Source organism: Balaenoptera musculus, chromosome 2 (genome assembly GCF_009873245.2).
Source record: "Balaenoptera musculus isolate JJ_BM4_2016_0621 chromosome 2, mBalMus1.pri.v3, whole genome shotgun sequence".
Classification (NCBI taxonomy): Eukaryota; Metazoa; Chordata; class Mammalia; order Artiodactyla; family Balaenopteridae; genus Balaenoptera; species Balaenoptera musculus.
The window spans coordinates 163,469,981-163,492,279 of NC_045786.1; the positions used below are offsets into that span (position 1 = coordinate 163,469,981).

A 22,299-nucleotide genomic window follows, 5' to 3' on the forward strand; every position below is an offset into this window, starting at 1 on the left:
TTGGTAAAGGATAGAGAGCCCAGAAATAGCAACTCACTGGACACAAAATAGCTTTTACAACAAAGGTGGTGGAATAATTGGATATCCATATTTCCCCCAAATTACCCTCAGTCCATATAATGTATAAAAACTAACTTAAATTCAGTCATAGACCTAAATACAAAACCTAGAACAATAAACTTCTAGAAGTAAATATAGGAGAACCTTTTTGTGGGTTAGGCAAAGATTTCTTAGATATGATGCCGAAAGTACAATCCATAAAATAAAAAACTGATAAATTAGACTTCATCAAAATTAAAAACTCTGATCTACAAAGGACATTCTTAAGAGATTAAAAATACAAGCCACAGACTGAGAGAAAATATTTATAAATCATATATCTGATAAAGGAGTTGTATCCAGAACATACAATGAACTTGCAAAAGATTTGAATAGATAATTCACCAAATGGCAAATAAGCACAAAAAAGGTTGTTCATTGTCATTAGTTATTAGGGAAATGCAAATTAAAACCATAATTAAATGTCACTCTACACCTATTAGAATGGCTAAATTAAATACATACATATTTATACATATTAAAATATATTTATATATAAGTATACATATATACATATTGTATAAATATACATATATGTATAAATGTATATGTATACATGTATGCAAACATACACACACACTTATATATACTAAGTGCTGGCATGGATCCAGATAACCTGGTGGTGAGAATGCAAAATGATACTGCTGCTTTGAAAAATAGTTTGATAATTTCTTACACAGTTAAACTTACACTTACCATATGACACAGTAATCCTACTATCTGGTATTAGCCAAATGCAACAAAAATTTGTGTTCACCACAAGAATCTGTATGAGAATGCCTATAGCAGCTTTATTCATAATTGCCAAAAACTGAAAAAATTCAAATGCCCTGCAACAAAATAAACTATGGTACATCCATACAGTGGAATACTACCCAGTAAGAAAACAAAAAAAACTACAACATAGTGAATCTCAAATGAATTATACTAAGTGAAAGCAGTCAGACTCAAAAGACTACATATTTGATGATTCCATTTATATGGCTCTGGACTAAACGAAACAATAGGAACAGAAAACAGATCCATGGTTCCTGGGGCTCAGGAGACAGAGAGTTGAATACTGGTGGGGTAATGTTATTGGATGATGGAACTGTTCTAAATCTTGATTCATGATTACACAATTGTATACATCTGTGAAAACTTATAGAGCTAGGCACTAAAAACGGTATATTTTACTGAATGTAAATTATACCTTATTTTAAAATGAAAAAGAGAACAAATTGTGAAGTATAAATTAAGGAGGGACTCTTTTTACCTTCAACAGTTCTATGTAGTTCAAACTTCAAACTGCCTTCACCACTTTCTAGCTATCACCAAATCTCCATATGGCTCCATAGGCCTCAGTTAAATCATTCGAAAATGGAGCTAACAATAGTAACTAACACATATTGAGTAATAAATGAATTTAGTTAGGTAAAGTGTTTAGAGTCGTGCTGAAAATATAAGAATTCAGTAAATGCTACCGGCAAGTTCTACTACTACTATGATGATTATTTTGCTACCTTTGCTGTTGATGTTACATAAACTACCCTTCCCAAGATTTTACAGATACATAATACTCAAATTCATGGTATGGCAGCAAATAAGATATGATTAAGGAGTAAAAAGTGAATGAGCAAATATGGTCTCCTTCCCCCTGAAGATTTTCTTTCCTGATTTCTAGCATATTACTAACATTAGACCATTCTCTCCTATTACATTATAAGCTCAAATATATTTCTTTTTACTCAATCCAGAAGTTGTATCAAGATAGGCAGAGATCATTTGGTCTCTTTCCATAAAATACTTAAGTTTTCAGATCACCTTTTTTCTTGCCTGGGTGATCTTAGAATCAATGCATTTCTGAAATTAAATTTTATAAATAGAAGAAGTGAAAATAACAAGTGATCTTCACTTCTTCGATTGTCAAACTAATGTCAATATTAGGTCAAGCAGCTAGAACAATCCATCATTAGACTGTACTCCCTTTTCTTTTTTTTAAAGGAGTACAATTTTCAGGATGAATTCCTTGAAAAAAAAATCACAAAAAGTTGTGATAGATTAATTTGAAAAAACTGAGATGAATAAAGGATAAAAATAGTGATATAGGGGCTTCCCTGGTGGCGCAGTGGTTGAGAGTCTGCCTGCCAATGCAGGGGACACGGGTTCGAGCCCTGGTCTGCGGGGATCCCACATGCCACGGGGCAACTGGGCCCGTGAGCCACAATTACTGAGCCTGCATGTCTGGAGCCTGTGCTCCGCAACAGGAGAGGCCGCAATGATGAGAGGCCCGCGCACCGCGATGAGGAGTGGTCCCCGCTTGCCGCGGCTGGAGAAAGCCCTCGCACAGAAACGAAGACTCAACACAGTCATAAATAAATAAATAAATAAGTAAAAGAACGGGAATTTCAAAAAAAAAGAAAAATAGTGATATAATCCATGTTAGCTGTTATAATACTGGGGCTTCTTCTGCAGTCTTTTATCTTTGATGCTTCCTTATATAGAGTCTTTTCTATCCTTTCTGCCTTATTCTCGCTTTCCCCCTGCCATTTACTCTGTAGGACACACAATTTGGTTCGTCCTTTAACTTTTCCATACTTAGAGGGGTTTGCCTGTATGATCCCCCCATCCCACTGTCCCAATTCCTCATCACCTGCTACATTTGATTGGCACACAAGTGGGTGCAGGATCAATTCTAGACCAATTGAAGATACTCTCCTGGGGATTTGGAATTGGTCTGGTCCCTAGGAAATATATACAAAACTTTGACAGCAGTGAGGCAGCTTTAGGAAACTAGTCTGCATAAAAGGAAAAATAAATATAGATGTACAGAAAATATAGATAAGAGAAACGGTGAAAATATTCCCTGGGTTCTTGATGGTTCTCCATTTCTTACTTCTAATTCCTTCTTATAATCTGGCTTCATTTTTGTCTTTGGGTTCCACAACAAAAAGAAATTTACTCTTTTTCCTTTAGTGAGGTCAGGATGGTTTCTATTTCTTGCACCTACCATATTAGAATAATATACCCTTTATCATTTTTAAACTATGGGTCTGTATCTCATGCCTGAAGATCTACTAGCTCAGTCCACTAGCTCAATACTCACACCTTCTGGAATTTGGCTTTCCTGCTCTTTCCTTCTTGGTATTTACAGTAGTATACAAACTAGGCTGCCACATAGCACTTAATAGTAGACCCAATGGTAAACTAATACACTACATACTACATTTTAAAATTAATGATTCCATTTCATTAAAATTAATTGGTACCTGACTTTCTCAATACTATGAATTTCAAGTTCTAGAAAATGAGTTTACTTTAACTAAAGAATAATATAAATGCTATGTATGTCAGAACCATCTATCTATAATATAACTGCCAGGTAAAATACAGGAAGCCCAGTTAAGTTTGAATTTCAGATGAATCACTAGTTTTTAGTAAGTATGTATGTCCCAAATACCACAGGAGACATTAACATGAGATAACATAATTTTTTAACATAATAAATGGTTTTTATTTGATAAATTTGGCAATCCAGACCCATGTGTAAAATAGTGAATTCAGATCATTCTTACCTGTATTTTTTGTAATGTTTTCTCTGGGAATATCAATCAACCAATAAACTCGATCACTGAACTTGAATAAAGAAGACATCAGAAAACAGTATTTTACAATGTTAATAGCAACACTTACTTTGGCATATTCTACCCTATATTTTAAAAACTAAAATTAAACAAAAACATCCAATGTATATGTCCTTTACCCAGCAATTTCACTCTTGCGAATTTATCCTGCATTATACTCACATATGTGTGAAATGAAATGTGTTCAAGGATATTTTTCATCATTGTTTGTGATAGTAGAAGATTGGAAATAACTAAAGTATTCATCAGTTATGTGTAAGAATATAGCCACGAAATGCAATATCATACAGCCAAGTTCAGACAGCACAAAGCTGAAGCATTAATGGCTTGATGTGTCAGAGGACAGGACCTGCTGCTGACAGAAAATATAGGAATTTAAGAGGAAAATCCCAGGCACAAGGGAGCTTTAAAAATAATGATCTAAGAGTTAAATATAAACTCTTTCCATATCCTTGGGCAACACAAGTGCAGGGGAGATCCTCAGAAGGCCATGTGAAAAAAAAAAAGTCAGCAGTGGAAGTTAGTAGAACTGAGCAGAGATATCAGCTGCTGAAACAATAGGTAAGACATTTTGCAATTTGTGCCAGGGCAATTAATAGCCTTTTAGACCACCACCAACAAAAACATCAGCAAATTCTTGTAAGAAAATAGCAGAATCTAGAGTTGTTACAGCTTATTATCTTCAATGTCCACTTTTCTCCCAAAAATGACAAGACATGGAAAGAAACAGGAACATGTAACAGATATTCAGGGAAAAGAAGATAAACCATAAACTGACTCAGAATGAGTTCAGATACAGATGAAGACTTCAAAGCAGCTATTACAAATATGTAAATGGATTTAAGGAAAATGTGTTAATGAGGGAATGGATAGGAAATCCAGCACCAAAATGAAAAATACAACAATAAAACCAAATGGAAATAGTGAGGCTGAAAAGTATAACTGAAATAAAATTTTTACTAGATGAGTTCAATAGATTGGAGATGGCAAAAGAAAGAATAAATGAATTTAGGGCTTCCCTAGTGGCATAGTGGTTAAGAATCCACCTGCCAATGCAGGGGACACGGGTTCAAGACCTGGTCCGGGAAGATCCCACATGCCACGGAGCAACTAAGCCCGTGCGCCACAACTATTGAGCCTGAGCTCTAGAGCCTGTGTGCCACAACTACTGAGCCTGGATGCCACAACTACTGAAGCCTGCATGCCTGGAGCCCATGCTCCGCAACAAGAGAAGCCACCACAGTGAGAAGCCCGTGCACCACAACGAAGAGTAGCCCCTGCTTGCCGCAACCAGAGAAAGTCTGCGCACAGCAACAAAGACCCAACGCAGCCAAAAATAAATAAATAAAATAAATAAATTTATTAAAAAAAAAGAAAGAATAAGTGAACTTAGATATATAACAATTGAAATTATTCAATTTGAAAAAGGCAGAAAATGATTAAAGAAAAGTAAATGGAGCTGTAGAGATCTGTGGGTCAATAAAACATGTTCCAAAATGTGCCTCATTGGAGTCCCAGGCAGGAAAAGAGACAGAGAAAGGGGTAGAACATTTCTTTGCAGAAATAGTGGCTGAAGACTTTCCAAATTTGGTAAACTTACAATCCAAGTAGCCCAGAGAACCTGTCAGGGTAAATACAAAGAGAACATCTTAAAAACACCCAGAGAAAAATAACACATTACATACAGGGGACAATAATAAAATTAATAGCTGACTTCTCATTCAGAAACAATGGTATCAGGTGACATATTCAAAATGCAGAATGACATATTCAAAATGCTGAAAGCAAATGAAGTCACCCAGCAATTCTATATCTGACAAAATAATCATTCAAAAATTAAGGTGACCACTAAAAAACTACTAGAATTTATAAATGAGTTCAGCAAGTTCAGGATATAAGATAAATATACAAAAATTAATTGTATTTTTTATACACTTGCAAAGAACACTCTGGAAATGAGAATAAGAAAGCAATTCTCTTTACAACAGCATCAAAAAGAATAAAATATTAGAAATAAATTTAACAAAAGAAGTGTGAAACTTATACTCTGAAAACTACAAAAAAGTGTTGAAAGAAATTCAAGAAAATGTAAATAAATGGAAAGACAACCCATATTCATGGATTGGAAGATTATTAAAATGGTGATACTCCCAAAACTGATCTACAGATTCAACACAATCCCTATTAGAATCACAGCTGGTTTCTTTGTAAAAATTGACAAGTTTATCCTAAAATTCATATGGAAACTAGTGAAATTTATATGGAGACTAGCAAAAACAGTCTTGAAAAAGAAGAACAAAGTTGGAGGACTCATTGTTCTCAATTTCAAAACTTACTACAAAGCAGCAGTAACAAAACAACATGGTACTGGAATAAGGGCAGATGTATAGATCAAAGCAATAGACTTGAGAATCCAGAAATAAACCCTCACATTTAGAGTTGATTGATTTTCAGCAAAAGTGGCAAAACAATTCGGTAGGGAAACAGTAATAGTATTTTCATCAGATGGTGCTAGGATAGCTGGATATCCACATACAAAATAATGAATGTGGACCCCCCTACCCCACACCACACACAAAATTCAACTCAAAATATATCAAAGACCTAAATGTAAAAGGTAAAACTATGAACCTCTCAGAAGAAAACATAGGGGTAAATCTCCATTCCTTTGGATTAGGCAATGGTTTCCTATTTATGACACCAAAAGAATAAGCAACAAAAGAAAAAATAGATACCTAAGACTTCATCAAAAACATTTTTGTGCATCAAAAGACAGTACCATGAAAGTAAAAAATCAACCCATAGAATGGAAGAAAATATTTGCAAGTCATTTGTCTGATAAGGGACTTGAATTGAGAATGTATAAAGAACTTTTACAACTCAACAATAAAAAGACAACCCAATTAATAATCTATGTAGATATCTTCACAAAGAAGATATTCAAGTGGCCAATAAACACTGTTGAGCAATGAAAAGATGCTCAACATCATTAATCATCAGGGAAATGCAAATCAAAATATAATGAGATAGCACTTCACACCCACTGGGATGGCTATAACAAAACAAAACAAAACAAAAAACAGAAAATAACAAGTGTTGGTGAGAATGTGGAAATTTGAACCTGAATACACTGATGATGGGTATGTAAAAGAGTCCAACCACTGTGGAAAACAGTCTGGCAGTTCCTCAAAAAGTTAAATATAGAGTTACCCTATGACCTAGCAATTCCATTTTCTAGTTATATACAGAAGAGAAATAAAAAAACAAAATTTCCACACAAAAACTGTACACAAAAGTTTCTGGCAGCATTATTCATAATAGCCAAAAAGTGGAAAAAACCCAAATGTTCATCAACTGATGAATGGATAAACAAAATATGGTACCAAAACAGTGGGATATTATTTGGCAATAAAAAGAAATGAAGTACTGATACATACTATCACATGGATGAAACTTGAAAACATTATTCTAACTGAAAGAAGCTAGTCACAAAAGACTGCATATTATATGACTTCATTTACATGAAATGTTCAGAATAAGCAAATCTACAGAGACAGAAAGTAGATTAGTGGTTGCTTAAGACTGGGGAGTAGAAGGTAGAATGCGGAGTGATTGTCAATGGGTATGGGCTGTCTTTTGGAAGTGATGAAAGTGTTCTAAAATTAGATAGTAGTGATGGTTGCACTCTATGAATATACTAAAAACCATTTAATTGTACACTTTAAATAGGCAAATTGTATGGTATGTAAATTATATCTTAATGAAGTTGTTACCACCCCCCCCCCAACAAAAAGGTGAAATAAAGACATTTTCAAGGGGAAAAAACTTCCAGAGAATTAACTGCCAGCAGACCTGCACTGTAAGAAATGCTAAAAGTTCTTTATGCTGAAGAAATATGACACTGGATGGCAATTTATGCCTACAGAAAGAATGAAGGAGCAGTGGAAATAGTAAATATGTGAATAAAAAGTAAAAAAAAAACCCCACATGAATCTTTTTCTTTTCTTCTCTTAATTTCTTTAAAAAAATGACTTTAAAAAGTATAACAATGTATTATTGGGTTTAAATCACATACAGATGTAATATTACTGGACTAGCTGTTTTTAAAATCACATGCTAAAAGGAAGAGTATTCTTCTTGTAAATAACAAACCACAGAATAAAATAAAATGTAATTACCAAGGTTAAATTAAAGTGAAAGATGCCCGTATATGTACTATTTATGATTCCCAAGCTTGGAGCAAGTCCTCCTGATGTGAACACGCTTAGAAATTCCTTTGAAGTAAGCTCAATTTCAGATTGGAAAAAACACTGGATTTTCTTTAGGAAAGAGAAAAACACAAGTAGTGACAATTTGATGGTGAGAAGCATATTTTACATTAATTTGAAAGTGAGGAGAAATCTATGAAAAGTAGATGCTGCTGAAGATTGCTATCTCTAGTAATTCCAGTCTTTAACTTGGAAAAAAAATCTATTTTGAAAAGTACACTTTCAGAACCCATCAGCCTATTATGCTAGTGTCATCATAGGTTTCAATTCATCCTATAATAATCTTTTCTGTCATAGAAATGGTCATAGAGTTATTATGTTTAACATAGACTCAAAGTCACATGCTATCATATGTAGAAATTCCTATTTTATTAAAATCATTATTTTGTGTTAAATAAAAAAGCAAATGTATAAAGCAGAACTCATTTTACTGCATTTTTATTGAATATTTCCCAGTTTTGAGAAGGTATATGAAAAGGTAGCAATCACAAATGGTGGATTTCCCTGAAAACCAATATGGAAAAGAAGAGCTTCATCTCACTTAGTTCTCCTAGTAGTTAAGATCACTCTGGGCAAGTTACCTATCTGAATTTCAGTTTCCCTATCTATAAAATGGGGAAGCATATTCATTCCAAAGATATTTACTGACCCCTTACCATGAATCAGGCAGTGTTATAGGTGCTGGTAAAACAGAATTGAACAAAACAGGCAAAAATCCCTGACCTAATGGAACTTATTTTCTAATGGGGCTTGGCAGGGAGATAAACCCAAACCCTTTTCCTTTGTCTTACACTTCTCCACAATTTATTGCACTTTGTTAAGATGTTATACAAGCTCCCAATTCTAAGGATCCCTTTGAGTTACTCATTGTTGAGTTCTCCCATGCGTATGTGCATTGCATGTATAAATAAACTCTGCTTTTTTTTGTTTTGTTTGTTTGTTGTTTGTTTTTGTTTTTTAGGGTTTTTTTGGCTGTGCCGTGAGGCTTGCAGGATCTTAGTTCTCAGATCAGGGACTCAACCTGGGTCACGGCAGTGAAAGCGCCGAGTCCTAACCACTGGACTGCCAGGGAATTCGCAAACTTCATTTTTATCTCCTGCTTAATCTGTCTTTTGTCAGTTTGTTTTACAGGCTCCAGCCACTGAACCTAAGAGGGGAGGTTCAGTACTCCCCTACAGTACTTATCTTACAGAAGATTAAATGTCATAAGGAACATAAAACATTTTGAAAAATGCCTGACAAACACTTTATAAATGCTAGCTATTATTTCTACTAATATTTCTTCTACAACTACCACATCACAACTATCCAAAAAGTAGATTATACTTCCCTTTCAAAAGGACAAAACTGAGGATCAGAGAGGTTAGGTAACCTGCCCTAGGGCACACATACCATATACGGCAGAACCAAAATTTGACCCCAGCTCTGTAGGTCTCTCTTCCTCTAGAGCCCATTCCTTTTCCAAAATATTAATCACAAATAGGAAAGACACGTGTGCCTCAAAGGGCTTGCACTTCACAATAGTTGTAAATAAAAAACTAAATATACGTTTGGCATATTAAGAAGGAACAGGGAGCTAAGTCAAAACAGACTTTAGGATAAATGTATTTGTCCTCATGGGGTGTTTTTCTTTGTTTTGTTATATTTATCATAGATTTTTAGACAATCTGTGCAATTTTTATTAATTTATGTTTTTGTTAGCATTTGTTGCATGACTATCTTAACAGTACATTTTATTTTGCTGTGTTTTTAAAAATTTTGGCATAATTTGAATCAAAGGAGTCAAATAATCCCTTACCCAAAATGACACCTGCAATGTGGTACTTGTTATAAAAGGGAAAGATTCTTTCCCAAGGTCATGTGAGGTAACGTTCTTTCTCTAACAGGCTACATCTGTCAAACTCCAAATGGACAGATCAGAACCATAAAAAATGAAGATCATTACAGCCAATCTTTTAAAAAAAGGGATGGAGGCATCTTAAAAAAAAAAAAAAAAAAAGCAAACCACCCAGGGTGTTCAATGGCTAAATGAAATATTTTACTTGATCCAAGTGGAAAGAATTAGAAAGGATAGAAAGGATTATTTGTACCAAATTTCACCTCCCCAAGTCTGAAAATAGTAGAAGGTATTTGAAAATAGTACAGTGCTACTGGTTTCACCTATGCACTTAAAAGGAATATGAGGGGTTGTAGCACATGCTATTAGTGGACCTTACCAAGTCATCAGAGGAAAGATACAACTTGATTATTTCATTCTTTTGGGGGAAACCTTGGCTAGCACAAGCAAAGCGTTTCTCCGTATCACCTAAATAATACAAACATATATATTTTTTTAGGTCACTAATGAAGAATTTCCATTAAAAGAACCGTATTTTTTAAACAGAAAATATTTTTTAAAGTATAAGAATTATAATTGTATATTTTAAATTCACATCACTCTAGATAAAGTTTAAATCTTCCACTTTATTTTTTCATTTTAAAGATACAATGTCAGGACACTAAAAAGGAAGGTTTGACTGAGCACTAAAATAAAATATAACACGTGCTAGGCTATGATACAAATTTTCAGAGGTGGCCAAAAACCAGTTCTTCACTCTTAAACTCCTCAACCATGGTGAACATATAAAAGGGACAGAAGTTGGAGATTGGAGAGTGAATTTATGTTTTGATAGAAAGCTACTGACATGAGATTGGATAGTGAATTTATGTTTTGATAGAAAGCTACTGATATGAAGGTGACTCCTCTCCCCAAAGGGTGGGAGTGTTGGGAGAAAGATCCCTCCTTCTTATCTTGTTCTAAAGTGAGTCTCTCTGGGAATTCCCTGGCAGTCCAGTGGTTAGGACTCTGCACTTCCACTGCAGGGGGCATGGGTTCGCTCCCTGGTCAGGGAACTAAGATCCAGCATGCTGTGGCATGGCCAAATAAAATAAAATAAAACAGAGTCTCTCATAGACAGCATAGAGTTGGATCATGTGTGAGTATTTGTTTTTGTTTTTGTTTTTTTTTTTGATCATGTGTTTTTACCCATTCTGCCAATCTCCCAGTTTTGATTGGGAAATTTAATCCATTTGTAGTTAAAGTGATTACTGATAAGGAGAGACTTACTTCTATCATTTTGCTATTAGTTTTCTATATACCTTATAACTTTTTTGTCCTTCATTACTGCATTACTGCCTTCTTTTGTATTTAGTTGATTTTTTTTTGTAGTGAAACATGTAAATTCCTTTCATGTATATTTTATAGCTATTTCCTTTGTGATTACCATGGGGATTACATTTAACATCCTAATGGTATACTACCCTAATTTGAATTTATAGCAGCTTAACTCCAATAACATAGAAAAACTCTGCTCCTTTAAAGCTCCATCCCCACCCCTTTCAGTTGTTGATATCATAAAATTATATCTTTAAATATTGTGTGCCCCCAAAACATGAACTAATAATTCTTTTGGATGCATTAGTCTCTTAAGATATGTAGAAAACAAGATTTGGAGTTACAAACCAAAATTACAATGACAGTAACTTTTGCACTAATCATTTTTTTCTTTAGATGTATTAGTCTCTTAAATCATGTTGAAGATGAAAAGTGGAGTTACAATCCATTGTTACAATATAATTACCCACATATTTACCTTTATTTCTCCCTATGGCTTCAAGTGACTGTCTAGTGTCCTTTCATTTCCCCTTGCAGGACTCCCTTGAGCCTTTTTTACATGGCAAATCTAGTGGTAACAAACTCCCTCACCTTTTGTTTATCTGGGAATGCCTTAATTTCTTCCTCACTCTTGAGGACAGTTTTCCCAGATATAGGATTCTTGGCTGACTGGTTTTTCTTTTAGCAATTTGAATATATCAGTCCACTGCCTTCTGGACTCCAAAGTTTCTGATAAGAAATCTGCTTATTATCTAATTGAGGATTCTTTGTGTGTGGTTATTCACTTCTCTCTTGCTGCTTTCAAGATTCTCTCTTTATCTTTGGTTTTTGAAAGTTTGATTATAATGTGTCTTGGTGTAGGTCTCTGTCAGTTCATCTTACTTGGAGTTTGCTTAGCTTCCTGGATATATATATATTATACATATTTATGCCTTTCATCAAATTTAGGAAGTTTTTAGCCATTATTTCTTCAAATAGTCTCTCTGCTCCTTTCTCTCTCTCTTCTGCTGTTACTCCCACAATGTGTGTGTTGGTCCACTTGACAGTTTCCCAGAGGTCTCTTAGCTCTACACTTTTCTTCAACCTTTTTTCTTTCTGTTCCTGAGACTTGATAATTACAATTGTCTTATCTTCAAGTTGCTGATTTTTTTCTTCTGCCTGCTTAAATCTGCCTTTGAATCCCTCTAGTGAGTTTTTCATTTCAGTTATTGTACTTCTCAGCCCTTGCATTTCTTCTTGGTTTCGTTTCAGGTTTTCTATTTCTTTATTGATACTTCCATTTTGCTCATACATTTTCTTGACCTTCTCCACATCTTCTTTGGTTTTGGGAGCAACTTTAACATGGTTGTTTTAAAGTCTTTGTCTAGTAGATGTGCCATCCAATCTTTTTTCAGGATAATTTCTGGTGATTTATTTTTTTCCTTTAATGGGCCATACTTTCCTGTTTCTTTGTATGTCTTATAATTTTCTGTTGAAAACTGGACAGTTGAATCTAATAGTGTGGTAACTCTGGAAATTAGATTCTCCTCATTCCCCAGGATTTGCTTTTTTTTGTTACCGTTTTCGTCTTTTGGGTTTTTAAAAAATTGTTGTAGGCTGTCTCTGTATCAAGGATCAACCTCAGGTGTAAATTTAAGGTCTTCTTAGGTCTTTTATGAGCCTGTGGCATTTTTCCCTGGGCATGTGTGGTCACTTTGTAATTTATCCCCTTAAATGCAGTTTTTTTTTGTTTTTGTTTTTTTTGATAGTCTTTAACGTCTGGCTCCCAAAGAGGAAAAAAATGAAAAATGAAAAAGGGGGTAAAAAGGGCACTGGCCCTTTAAGTCCCTTGAAAATCTGTTCAGCTGAGGGAGAGGAGCTTGCAACAATGAGGGGAGGTACAACAACAATGGCTGCCTGCCTCTTTGTCTGCACCTCTGTGATCAGAAGCAGCAATCAGCAATCAGAGTACAGATCCTCAATATTTGGAAGACAGGGTCCTTTTTGCCCACCCTAGCTTCTGCAAGCTGTGTGTGACTGCTCCAGGAACACGTGCACAGCTGCATGCCATGAGGCTGAGGGTGGGGGATGGGTAGTTTCTACAGTGATAAGAGTTGACAATGACTGAAATTAACTGCAACTTACTGTCCAAGACTTCCCCTAGAAGTTGTAAGCCTTCAGCAGCCTCCAGAGTTCCAAAAAAGTTACATCAGACAGATTCGGCCAGTGCAGTTGCTGTCCAGTTGGGGAGGCAGATTTCTTGTGCTTCTCACTCTGCCGTCTTCCCAGAATCCTCTATCCCTTCTCCTTATCTTGAGTTTGAGGAAAGAGGCTGTGATGGGACCACTCATCAATGTCATATGTATTCCTCTAATCTGGGGTATAAATTCAGACTCCTTCTTGGAAAAAGGCAGGACTTGATTTGATGAAGAGGATAGGCCCTATCCCTTGCTAGACCTGCATAGCTATTTTCACAAGAATCCTGCTAAGTCATCTTAGAGAGAAACCCCCCCATCATTTTTAAAAATTTATTTATTTAATTTAATTAATTAATTTATTTATTGTGGCTGCATTGGGTCCTTTGTTGCTGCACACGGTCTTTCTATAGTTGCGGTGAGCAGGGGCTACTCCTCGTTGCCGTGTGCAAGCTTCTCATTGTGGTGGCTTCTCTTGTTGCAGGCTTCAGTAGTTGTGGCTCACAGGCTCTAGAGCACAGGCTCATTAGTTGTAGCGCACAGGCTTAGCTGCTCTGCAGCATGTGGGATCTTCCCAGACCAGGGCTTGAACCCGTGTCCCCTGCATTGGAAGGCGGATTCTTAACCACTGCACCACCAGGGAAGCCCCCACCCCATCCTTGATATCTAACCACTCTCAATATCTACTCAAATTCTTCATCCCCTACCATCCACCCAGATGGTCATGCTGGTCTGCCCTCAGCAAGAATACTGTTTGGTTAGCTGAGCAAGAATCCTCCCTACTCTTGATGTCTCCTCTTAGTAATTTTCCATCCAAAGACACAATTTCCCCCACAATGAACCTGCTCCTTGGCTATAAATTCCCACTTGCCTATGTTGTATTTGGAATTGAGACTAGTTCTATACTGAGATCTTTTTTCCTCAATTGCAATAGTCCCTGAATAAATTGTAGTTTTACAGCTTTAAATATTGTCCAGCTCTGGTTTTCTTTGGCACAATGAAGTTGAAGCCAGATACTGCAAAAGTACTGAAGGACATCAGAGGTTAAGGCTAGATGAAGGTTAACTACAAACATCTTTTGTAACAAGCATGGGTTTTGGTGGTATACAATGGCAAAGTACTTTTTAAAAAACTGTCTAAAGATGAGTTAGGGATGTTTTTATATTACTTTTTAAAAAGTGTTTTAAATTTTCTGATCTTTTTTTTTTAACATCTTTATTCGAGTATAATTGCTTTACATTGTTGCGTTAGTTGTTGCTGTATAACAAAGTGAATCAGCTATATCTATACATATATCCCTGTATCCCCTCCCTCTTGCATCTCCCTCCCACCCTCCCTATCCCACCCCTCAAGTTGGTCACAAAGCACCAAGCTGATCTCCCTGTGCTATGCGGCTGCTTCCCACTAGCTATTTTACATTTGGTAGTGTATATATGTGAATGTCACTCTCTCACTTCGTCTCAGCTTACCCTTCCCCCTCCCCGTGTCCTCAAGTCCATTCTCTATGTCTGCGTCTTTATTCCTGTCCTGCCCCTAGGTTCTTCAGAACCCTTTTTTTTTTTTTTTAGATTCCATATATATGTGTTAGCATATGGTATCTGTGTTTCTCTTTCTGACTTCCTTCACTCCTCTGTATGACAGACTATATTCCATTGACAGTAATATTCCATTGTATACATGTGCCACATCTTCTTTATCCATTCATCTGTCGATGGACACTTAGGTTGCTTCCATGTCCTGGCTATTGTAAATAGAGCTGCAATGAACATTGTGGTACATGACTCTTTTTGAATTAAGGTTTTCTGAGGGTATATGCCCAGTAGTGGGATTGCTAGGTCATGTGGTAGTTCTATTTTTAGTTTTTAAAGGAACCTCCATACTGTTCTCCATAGTGGCTGTATCAATTTACATTCCCACCAACAGTGCAAGAGGGTTCCCTTTTCTCCATACCCTCTCCAGCATTTATTGTTTGTAGATTTTTTGATGATGGCCATTCTGACCGGTGTGAGGGGATACCTCATTGTAGTTTTGATTTGTATTTCTCTAATGATTAGTGATGTTGAGCATCCTTTCATGTGTTTGTTGGCAATCTGTATATCTTCTTTGGAAAAATGTCGATTTAGGTCTTCTGCCAATTTTTGGATTGGGTTCTTTGTTTTTTGGATATTGAGCTGCATGAGCTGCTTGTATATTTTGGAGATTAATCCTTTGTCAGTTGCTTCATTTGCAAATATTTTCTTCCATTCTGAGGGTTGTCTTTTGGTCTTGTTTATGGTTTTCTTTGCTGTGCAAAAGATCTTAAGTTTCATTAGGTCTCAGTTGTTTATTTTTGTTTTTATTTCCATTTCTCTAGGAGGTGGGTCAAAAAGGATCTTGCTGTGATTTATGTCATAGAGTGTTCTGCTTATGTTTTCTTCTAAGAATTTTACAGTGTCTGGCCTTACATTTAGGTCTTTAATCAATTTTGAGTTTATTTTTGTGTATGGTGTTAGGGAGTGTTCTAATTTCATTCTTTTACATGTAGCTGTCCAGTTTTCCCAGCACCACTTATTGAAGACACTGTCTTTTCTCCATTGTATATCCTTGCCTCTTTTGTCATAGATTAGTTGACCATAGGTGTGTGGGTATATCTCTGGGCTTTCTATCCTGTTCCATTGATCCATATGTCTGTTTTTGTGCCAGTACCGTACTGTCTTGATTACTGTAGCTTTGTAGTATAGTCTGAAGTCAGGGAGCCTGAATCCTCCAGCTCCATCTTTCTTTCTCAAGATTGCTTTGGCTGTTTAGGGTCTTTTGTGTTTCCATACAAATTATGCAATTTTTTTTCTAGTTCTGTGAAAAATGCCATTGGTAGTTTGATAGGGATTGCATTGAATCTGTAGATTGCTTTGGGTAGTATAGTCATTTCCACAATGTTGATTCTTCCAATCCAAGAACATGGTATATCTCTCCATCTGTTGGTATCATCTTTAATTTCTTTCATCAGTGTCTTATAGTTTTCTGCATACAGCTCTTTTGTCTCCTTAGGTAGGTTTATTCCTAGATATTTTATTCTTTTTGTTGCAATGGTAAATGGGAGTGTTTCCTTAATTTCTCTTTCAGATTTTTCATTATTAGTGTATAGGAATGCAAGAGATTTCTATGCATTAATTTTGTATCCTGCTACTTTACCAAATTCATTGATTATCTGCAGTAGTTTTCTGGTGGCATCTTTAGGATTCTCTATGTATACTATCATGTCATCTGCAAATAGTGACAGTTTTACTTCTTCTTTTCTGATTTGGATTCCTTTTATTTCTTTTTCTTCTCTGACTGCTGTGGCTAAAACTTCCAAAACTATGTTGAGTAATAGTGGTGAGAGTGGGCAACGTTGTCTTGTTCCTAATCTTAGAGGAAATGGTTTCAGTTTTTCACCATTGAGAATGATGTTGGCTGTGTGTTTGTCATATATGGCCTTTATTATATTGAGGTAAGTTCCCTCTATTCCTACTTTCTGGAGATTTTTTATCATAAATGGGTGTTGAATTTTGTCAAAAGCTTTTTCTGCATCTATTGAGATGATCATACGGTTTTGATCCTTCAATTTGTTAATATGGTGCATCACATTGATTGATTTGCATATATTGAAGAATCCTTGCATTCCTGGGATAAACCCCACTTGATCATGGTGTATGATTCTTTTAATGTGCTGCTGGATTCTGTTTGCTAGTATTTTGTTGAGGAGTTTTGCATCTATGTTCATCAGTGATATTGTCCTATAGTTTTCTTTTTTTGTAACATCTCTGTCCGGTTTTGGTATCAGGGTGATGGTGGCCTCGTAGAATGAATTTGGGAGTGTTCCTCCCTCTGCTATATTTTGGAAGAGTTTGAGAAGTATAGGTGTTAGCTCTCCTCTAAATGTTTGATAGAATTCACCTGTGAATCCATCTGGTCCTGGGTTTTTGTTTGTTGGAAGATTTTTAATCACAGTCTCATTTTCAGTGCTTGCGATTGGTCTGTTCATATTTTCTGTTTCTTCATGGTTCATTCTCAGAAGGTTGTGCTTTTCTGAGAATTTGTCCATTTCTTCCAGGTTGTCCATTTTACTGGCAAATAGTTGCTTGTAGTAATCTCTCATGATCCTTTGTATTTCTGCAGTGTCAGTTGTTACTTCTCTTTTTTCATTTCTAATTCTGTTGATTTGAGTCTTCTCCCTTTTTTTCTTGATGAGTCTGGCTAATGGTTTATCAATTTTGTTTATCTTCTCAAAGAACCAGCTTTTAGTTTTATTGATCTTTGCTATCGTTTCCTTCATTTCTTTTTCATTTATTTCTGATCTGATCTTTATGACTTCTTTCCTTCTACTAACTTCGGGTTTTTTTCATTCTTCTTTCTCTAATTGCTTTAGGTATAAGGTTAGTTTGTTTATTTGAGATGTTTCTTGTTTCTTGAGGTAGGATTGTATTGCTCTAAACTTCCCTCTTAGAACTGCTTTTGCTGCATCCTATAGGTTTTGGGCCATCGTGTTTTTATTGTCATTTGTTTCTAGGTATCTTTTGATTTCTTCTTTGATTTCTTCAGTGATCTCTTGGTTATTTAGTAGCGTATTGTTTAGCCTCCATGTGTCTGTATTTTGTACAGATGTTTTCCTGTAATTGATATCTAGTCTCACAGCATTGTGGTCGGAAAAGATACTTGATATGATTTCATTTTTCTTAAATTTACCAAGGCTTGATTTGTGACCCAAGATATGATCTATCCTGGAGAATGTTCCATGAGCACTTCAAAAGAAAGTGTATTCTGTTGTTTTTGGATGGATTGTCCTATAAATATCAATTAAGTCCATCTTGTTTAATGTATCATTTAAAGCTTGTGTTTCCTTATTTATTTTCATTTTGGTTGATCTGTTCATTGGTGAAAGTGGGGTGTTAAAGTCCCCTACTATTATTGTGTTACTGTCAATTTCCCCTTTTATGCCTGTTAGCATTTGCCTTATGTATTGAGGTGCTCCTATGCTGAGTGCATAAATATTTACAATTGTTATATCTTCTTCTTGGGTTGATCCCTTGATCATTATGTAGTGTCCTTCTTTGTCTCTTGTAACATTCTTTATTTTAAAGTCTATTTTTTCTGATATGAGAATTTCTACTCCAGCTTTTTTGATTTCCATTTATCTTTTTGAAATGCCAAATTGCTGTCAGGAATATGCTTACAGATAGTTTCAAAAAGTAAATCAGGACTCAGTCTGTCCTTCCAAACTGAAGGTTCATTTGAACAATGAACATTAAATTAAATACCTTAAAAATTGCATGCTGTGGAGAGAGCATTTTGAATATAGGCAGCTGGAAATGTTTACATTAGTATGTGATTTTGTTACTGGAAATCTCATAAATATATCATCTATAATTACTGTCATATCTGCAATACTTTAGAAACTTGAAAATGGAAATTTGTTTACTTGATTTAAATATTTCAAATGAATTTCAATGAAGTTTTGAACTATTTGCTTAAAATGGAAAAAAGTTGACTGACATACAGAAAGCTGGAAGCTTACTAAAATTTTATCAATAAAAACCTTTACAAAGTTGATAGATGGCATTGAAAAATGAGTATCATGATTTATTCATTAAGCCAACATGCATTTATCCCATTTAGATATATAAAAATTTGCGAGATATATTTTTAATATAATAGCTAATTAAAGTCAAATACCAAAATAAATTGAATTAGAGCCAGATATTCAAATCTCTATAAACTTTGACTCCAAGATTTCAAAAACTATATTTACATCACATTTTCTCACCAAAAATCTTAAAATTTCAAAGAATTTTATGATGTTGATCAGTATACTTTATAATAATTTTAAAAGATTATTTCATCCTTTTTCATCCCCTTTTAATTTCTGGTTTTTGTGTAGGTTTACAAGGTACACAATATATTAGTACAGTAGTACAAGTACGTAATTTAAAAATAAATAGAAAATATTGGAGAACCAAGCTTACACTTTTTTTTTTTTCAACCGATGCAGTGCATGACCAAAAAACTGACTTCATGACTGAAGATCTGGTGTAAGCTACTGTCATGGTCTTCTGTCTGTTCTCTCTGCCTCCCAACTTTCCCTCCACCAATCTACTTTACATAATGCTGCCATATTAATCTTCCTAAATTGTAGCTTTGAGATGTTACTCCCCTAACCAGTCATCTTAAATGACTTTCCAGTGAATATAGACTAAAGCCCAAATTCCTTAGCTTGGCATTCAAGTACCTCTATAATATAAGCCAGTTTCCTATCTTTCCAAAATATTTTACTTCTTCTATTCCTTCTTTCAAGTCAGAATGAACTATTTACTGCTCCCATCATGTTCTGTGGTTGTCTACCTCCACGACTTTATTCATCACTTACCTGATGTTGTCTTTGTAGGATGCTCTTCCCCATGCATGTACAGACATTTGGGGGACACATATGGGTTGATATCTTTCATACAGTGCTTTCTCTGACTCACTCCATCCCCTGCCCCAGTTGGAAGTACATTCTCCCTTCTCTGAAATCTCATAAGTTTGCTGGTGACTATCCAATCTTCGGTTATGTCCATACTTGTGTAATATATTCTCTAGCGGAATATAGGAACTAGAACTGGCTCATCCCAGAACTCACCCAATTCTGCAACACACCCATGTGTAGAAGAGAGCCTGAGTCTCTCCATCCACTCAGTCAACAATTTTTTGACCATCGACTATGTTCTGGTAGATCCAGTTCAGGATACTACAGAATCTATACAATCTGCACTAATGGAGGTGGATTTGTCTTATTCCTTTTGCAAAGTTTTACACCATGAAAGTCCTATTGGGCAATTTAATCCATGTATTAATTTCAGAAAATTCTCAGTCTATTAGCCTATAATTCAGTTTACAATTCATCCTACATGCAACCATTTATGGAGGAAAAATGAAAAAGTTCTATCCAAATAATTCAAGTTTTGCAAATATAAAATGTTCCTTAAAATTTAAATATTCTATGACTTATAAGTAATGAAATACTATAACAAAAGAAAAGTCCTGATATAAACAATGATATTATTAGAAACCTCTGGACCAGAGTACAATAGATAATACTGGGGAAAAACTGGAAGATAAGGTAAAGAAGAAGTACTAAAAGAAAAATAGTTTAACTGTTAGTGAGGAAGGGATATAAAGGGGAAGTCTTGAGAAGATTTTCTCTGTTTTAGAGAGTAAAAAGAGTCTGAAACTTACCTTTATTATATGTTATTCCTGATGAAAAATCAAAAATGTTCAAAAGTAAAATCATAACATATAAAAGTGGCAATTCCATCTGTTGGAAGAAAAAAGAATTATTTCCATTCAATTACTCTGAAGATATTTTTTAGTTCCTTTTGCTATAAACAATGGCATAGTAAAGAAATCATCTCTTCTTTGAATTAAAAATATTTCTCATTATGTGAAAAAGCAGACAACAATTGACTAAGCTCTACACTTACTCCTTAACTGGTATTAAATATATTTATAAATATAATTATTGCAAACTAAAGAGCTGTGGCTCAGAGTTTTCTGCAACTGTTAGAAAGGCATGATCAATTCTACATCTGTGTAAAACCCAACCTGACTTGATAAAGACTCAGGATGGTACAGTTGTACCTTGATCTGAGAGTGTGACAGCATTGCTCTTGGGAGAGACAATCCATGTGAGTCCTGAGCATCCCTGCACATCCTTGCTATGTGCCAGGAATGCAAGGCCCTTTTCTCAGAGTTGTGTTTGCAGCAAGCAACCTTGAGGCATGAGGTAACATCCTCTGGACAAGCACAGGCTTGTTTCCATGGTGAATCTCCCAACTCCGTGTTCTTCTCTTGTAATGCACACCACTATGTGTGTTAGCAAGCGTCTGTCATGGGCTGAATTGTTCCCCCCTCCCAAATTCATATGCTGAAGTCCTAACCACCAGTATATCAGAATGTGGTCATATTTGGAGATAGGGTCTTTACAGAAGTAATTAAGTTAAAATGAAATCATTAGGGTAGGCCCTAATCCAGTATAACTGGTGTCTTTATAAGAAGGCGAAATTTGGACACACTCTTGTACAGGTAGAAGATGATATGAAGACACAGGGAGAAGGTAGCCGTTTACAAGCCAAGGAGAGAGGCCTGGAACAGATCCTTCCCTCGTGGCTCTCAGAGGGAACTAGCTCGGCTAACATCTTGATGTTGAAACTGAGCAGGACCCTTTGGTACCCTCTCACTTCGTTCGGGACTCTCTGTGCCCCGCATCTCTTGAAGTAAAAGAGGTTTCTCCTGACGTCTTCAGGTTTCTCCCGAATCTCAAAAGGCTGGCTAAGGAGTTAATGATTAGGAAAATGTGAACATATAATAATAAAGAATAACTGCTGGGCCAGGAAAGTAAACTGGTAACAATTTAAACAAAAGATCAGCCATATAGCAGAGTCACAGGACCTTTAGTTCGTCCATGAAGGACATAGATAACAATGTCTGAAGCACATTCCTAAGTTGTTTTTACAGAAACTAGACTCCCACCAGATGGAAACAGCTGACCACAAGCGCGTAGACCCCAGACCAATTGGGATCAGAAAGTTGATGATGTTGACTCTGTTACCTCACTGCCAATCAATCCGAAGAATGTCCACGAACTGATCAGGCACCCTGCAACCCACATCCTTAATGGTGCCTTTAAAAACCCTTCCCTGAAAGCCATCAGGGAGTTCAGGTCTTTTGAGTACTAGCTGCACATTCTCCTTTCTTGGCACCCTGCAATAAATGTACTTTCCTTCACCACAACCTGGTGTCAGATTGGCTTTGCTGCACATCAGGGAAACCGACCCAAATCCAGGTTCGGGATAATCTCAGATTTCTAAACTCCAGAGCTGTGAGACAATAAATTTCTGTTGCTTAAACCACTCAGTGTGTGGTACCTTGTTAGCCCTAGTAAACTAATACAGCATGAGACTCCATGGGACTAGGGTGGGAGGAGGGAG

At 35.7% G+C, this 22,299-nt stretch overlaps 1 protein-coding gene across 1 annotated transcript in view; it reads right to left on the minus strand.

Annotated features, from left to right (window-relative positions):
* Positions 1 to 21,210, minus strand: part of CATSPERB (cation channel sperm associated auxiliary subunit beta) — a 146,168-nt gene extending 124,958 nt beyond the window's left edge. The window contains exons 1-5 of the mRNA XM_036839547.1: positions 20,951 to 21,210; positions 20,549 to 20,627; positions 10,207 to 10,295; positions 7,901 to 8,041; positions 3,654 to 3,714 (exon numbers count right to left, since the gene is read on the minus strand). Coding sequence (XP_036695442.1) covers positions 3,654 to 3,714; positions 7,901 to 8,041; positions 10,207 to 10,295; positions 20,549 to 20,627; positions 20,951 to 21,022 — 442 coding nt within the window. The 5' untranslated portion in view covers positions 21,023 to 21,210. The remainder of the gene's footprint in view (positions 1 to 3,653; positions 3,715 to 7,900; positions 8,042 to 10,206; positions 10,296 to 20,548; positions 20,628 to 20,950) is intronic.
* Positions 21,211 to 22,299: the final 1,089 nt, after the last annotated feature.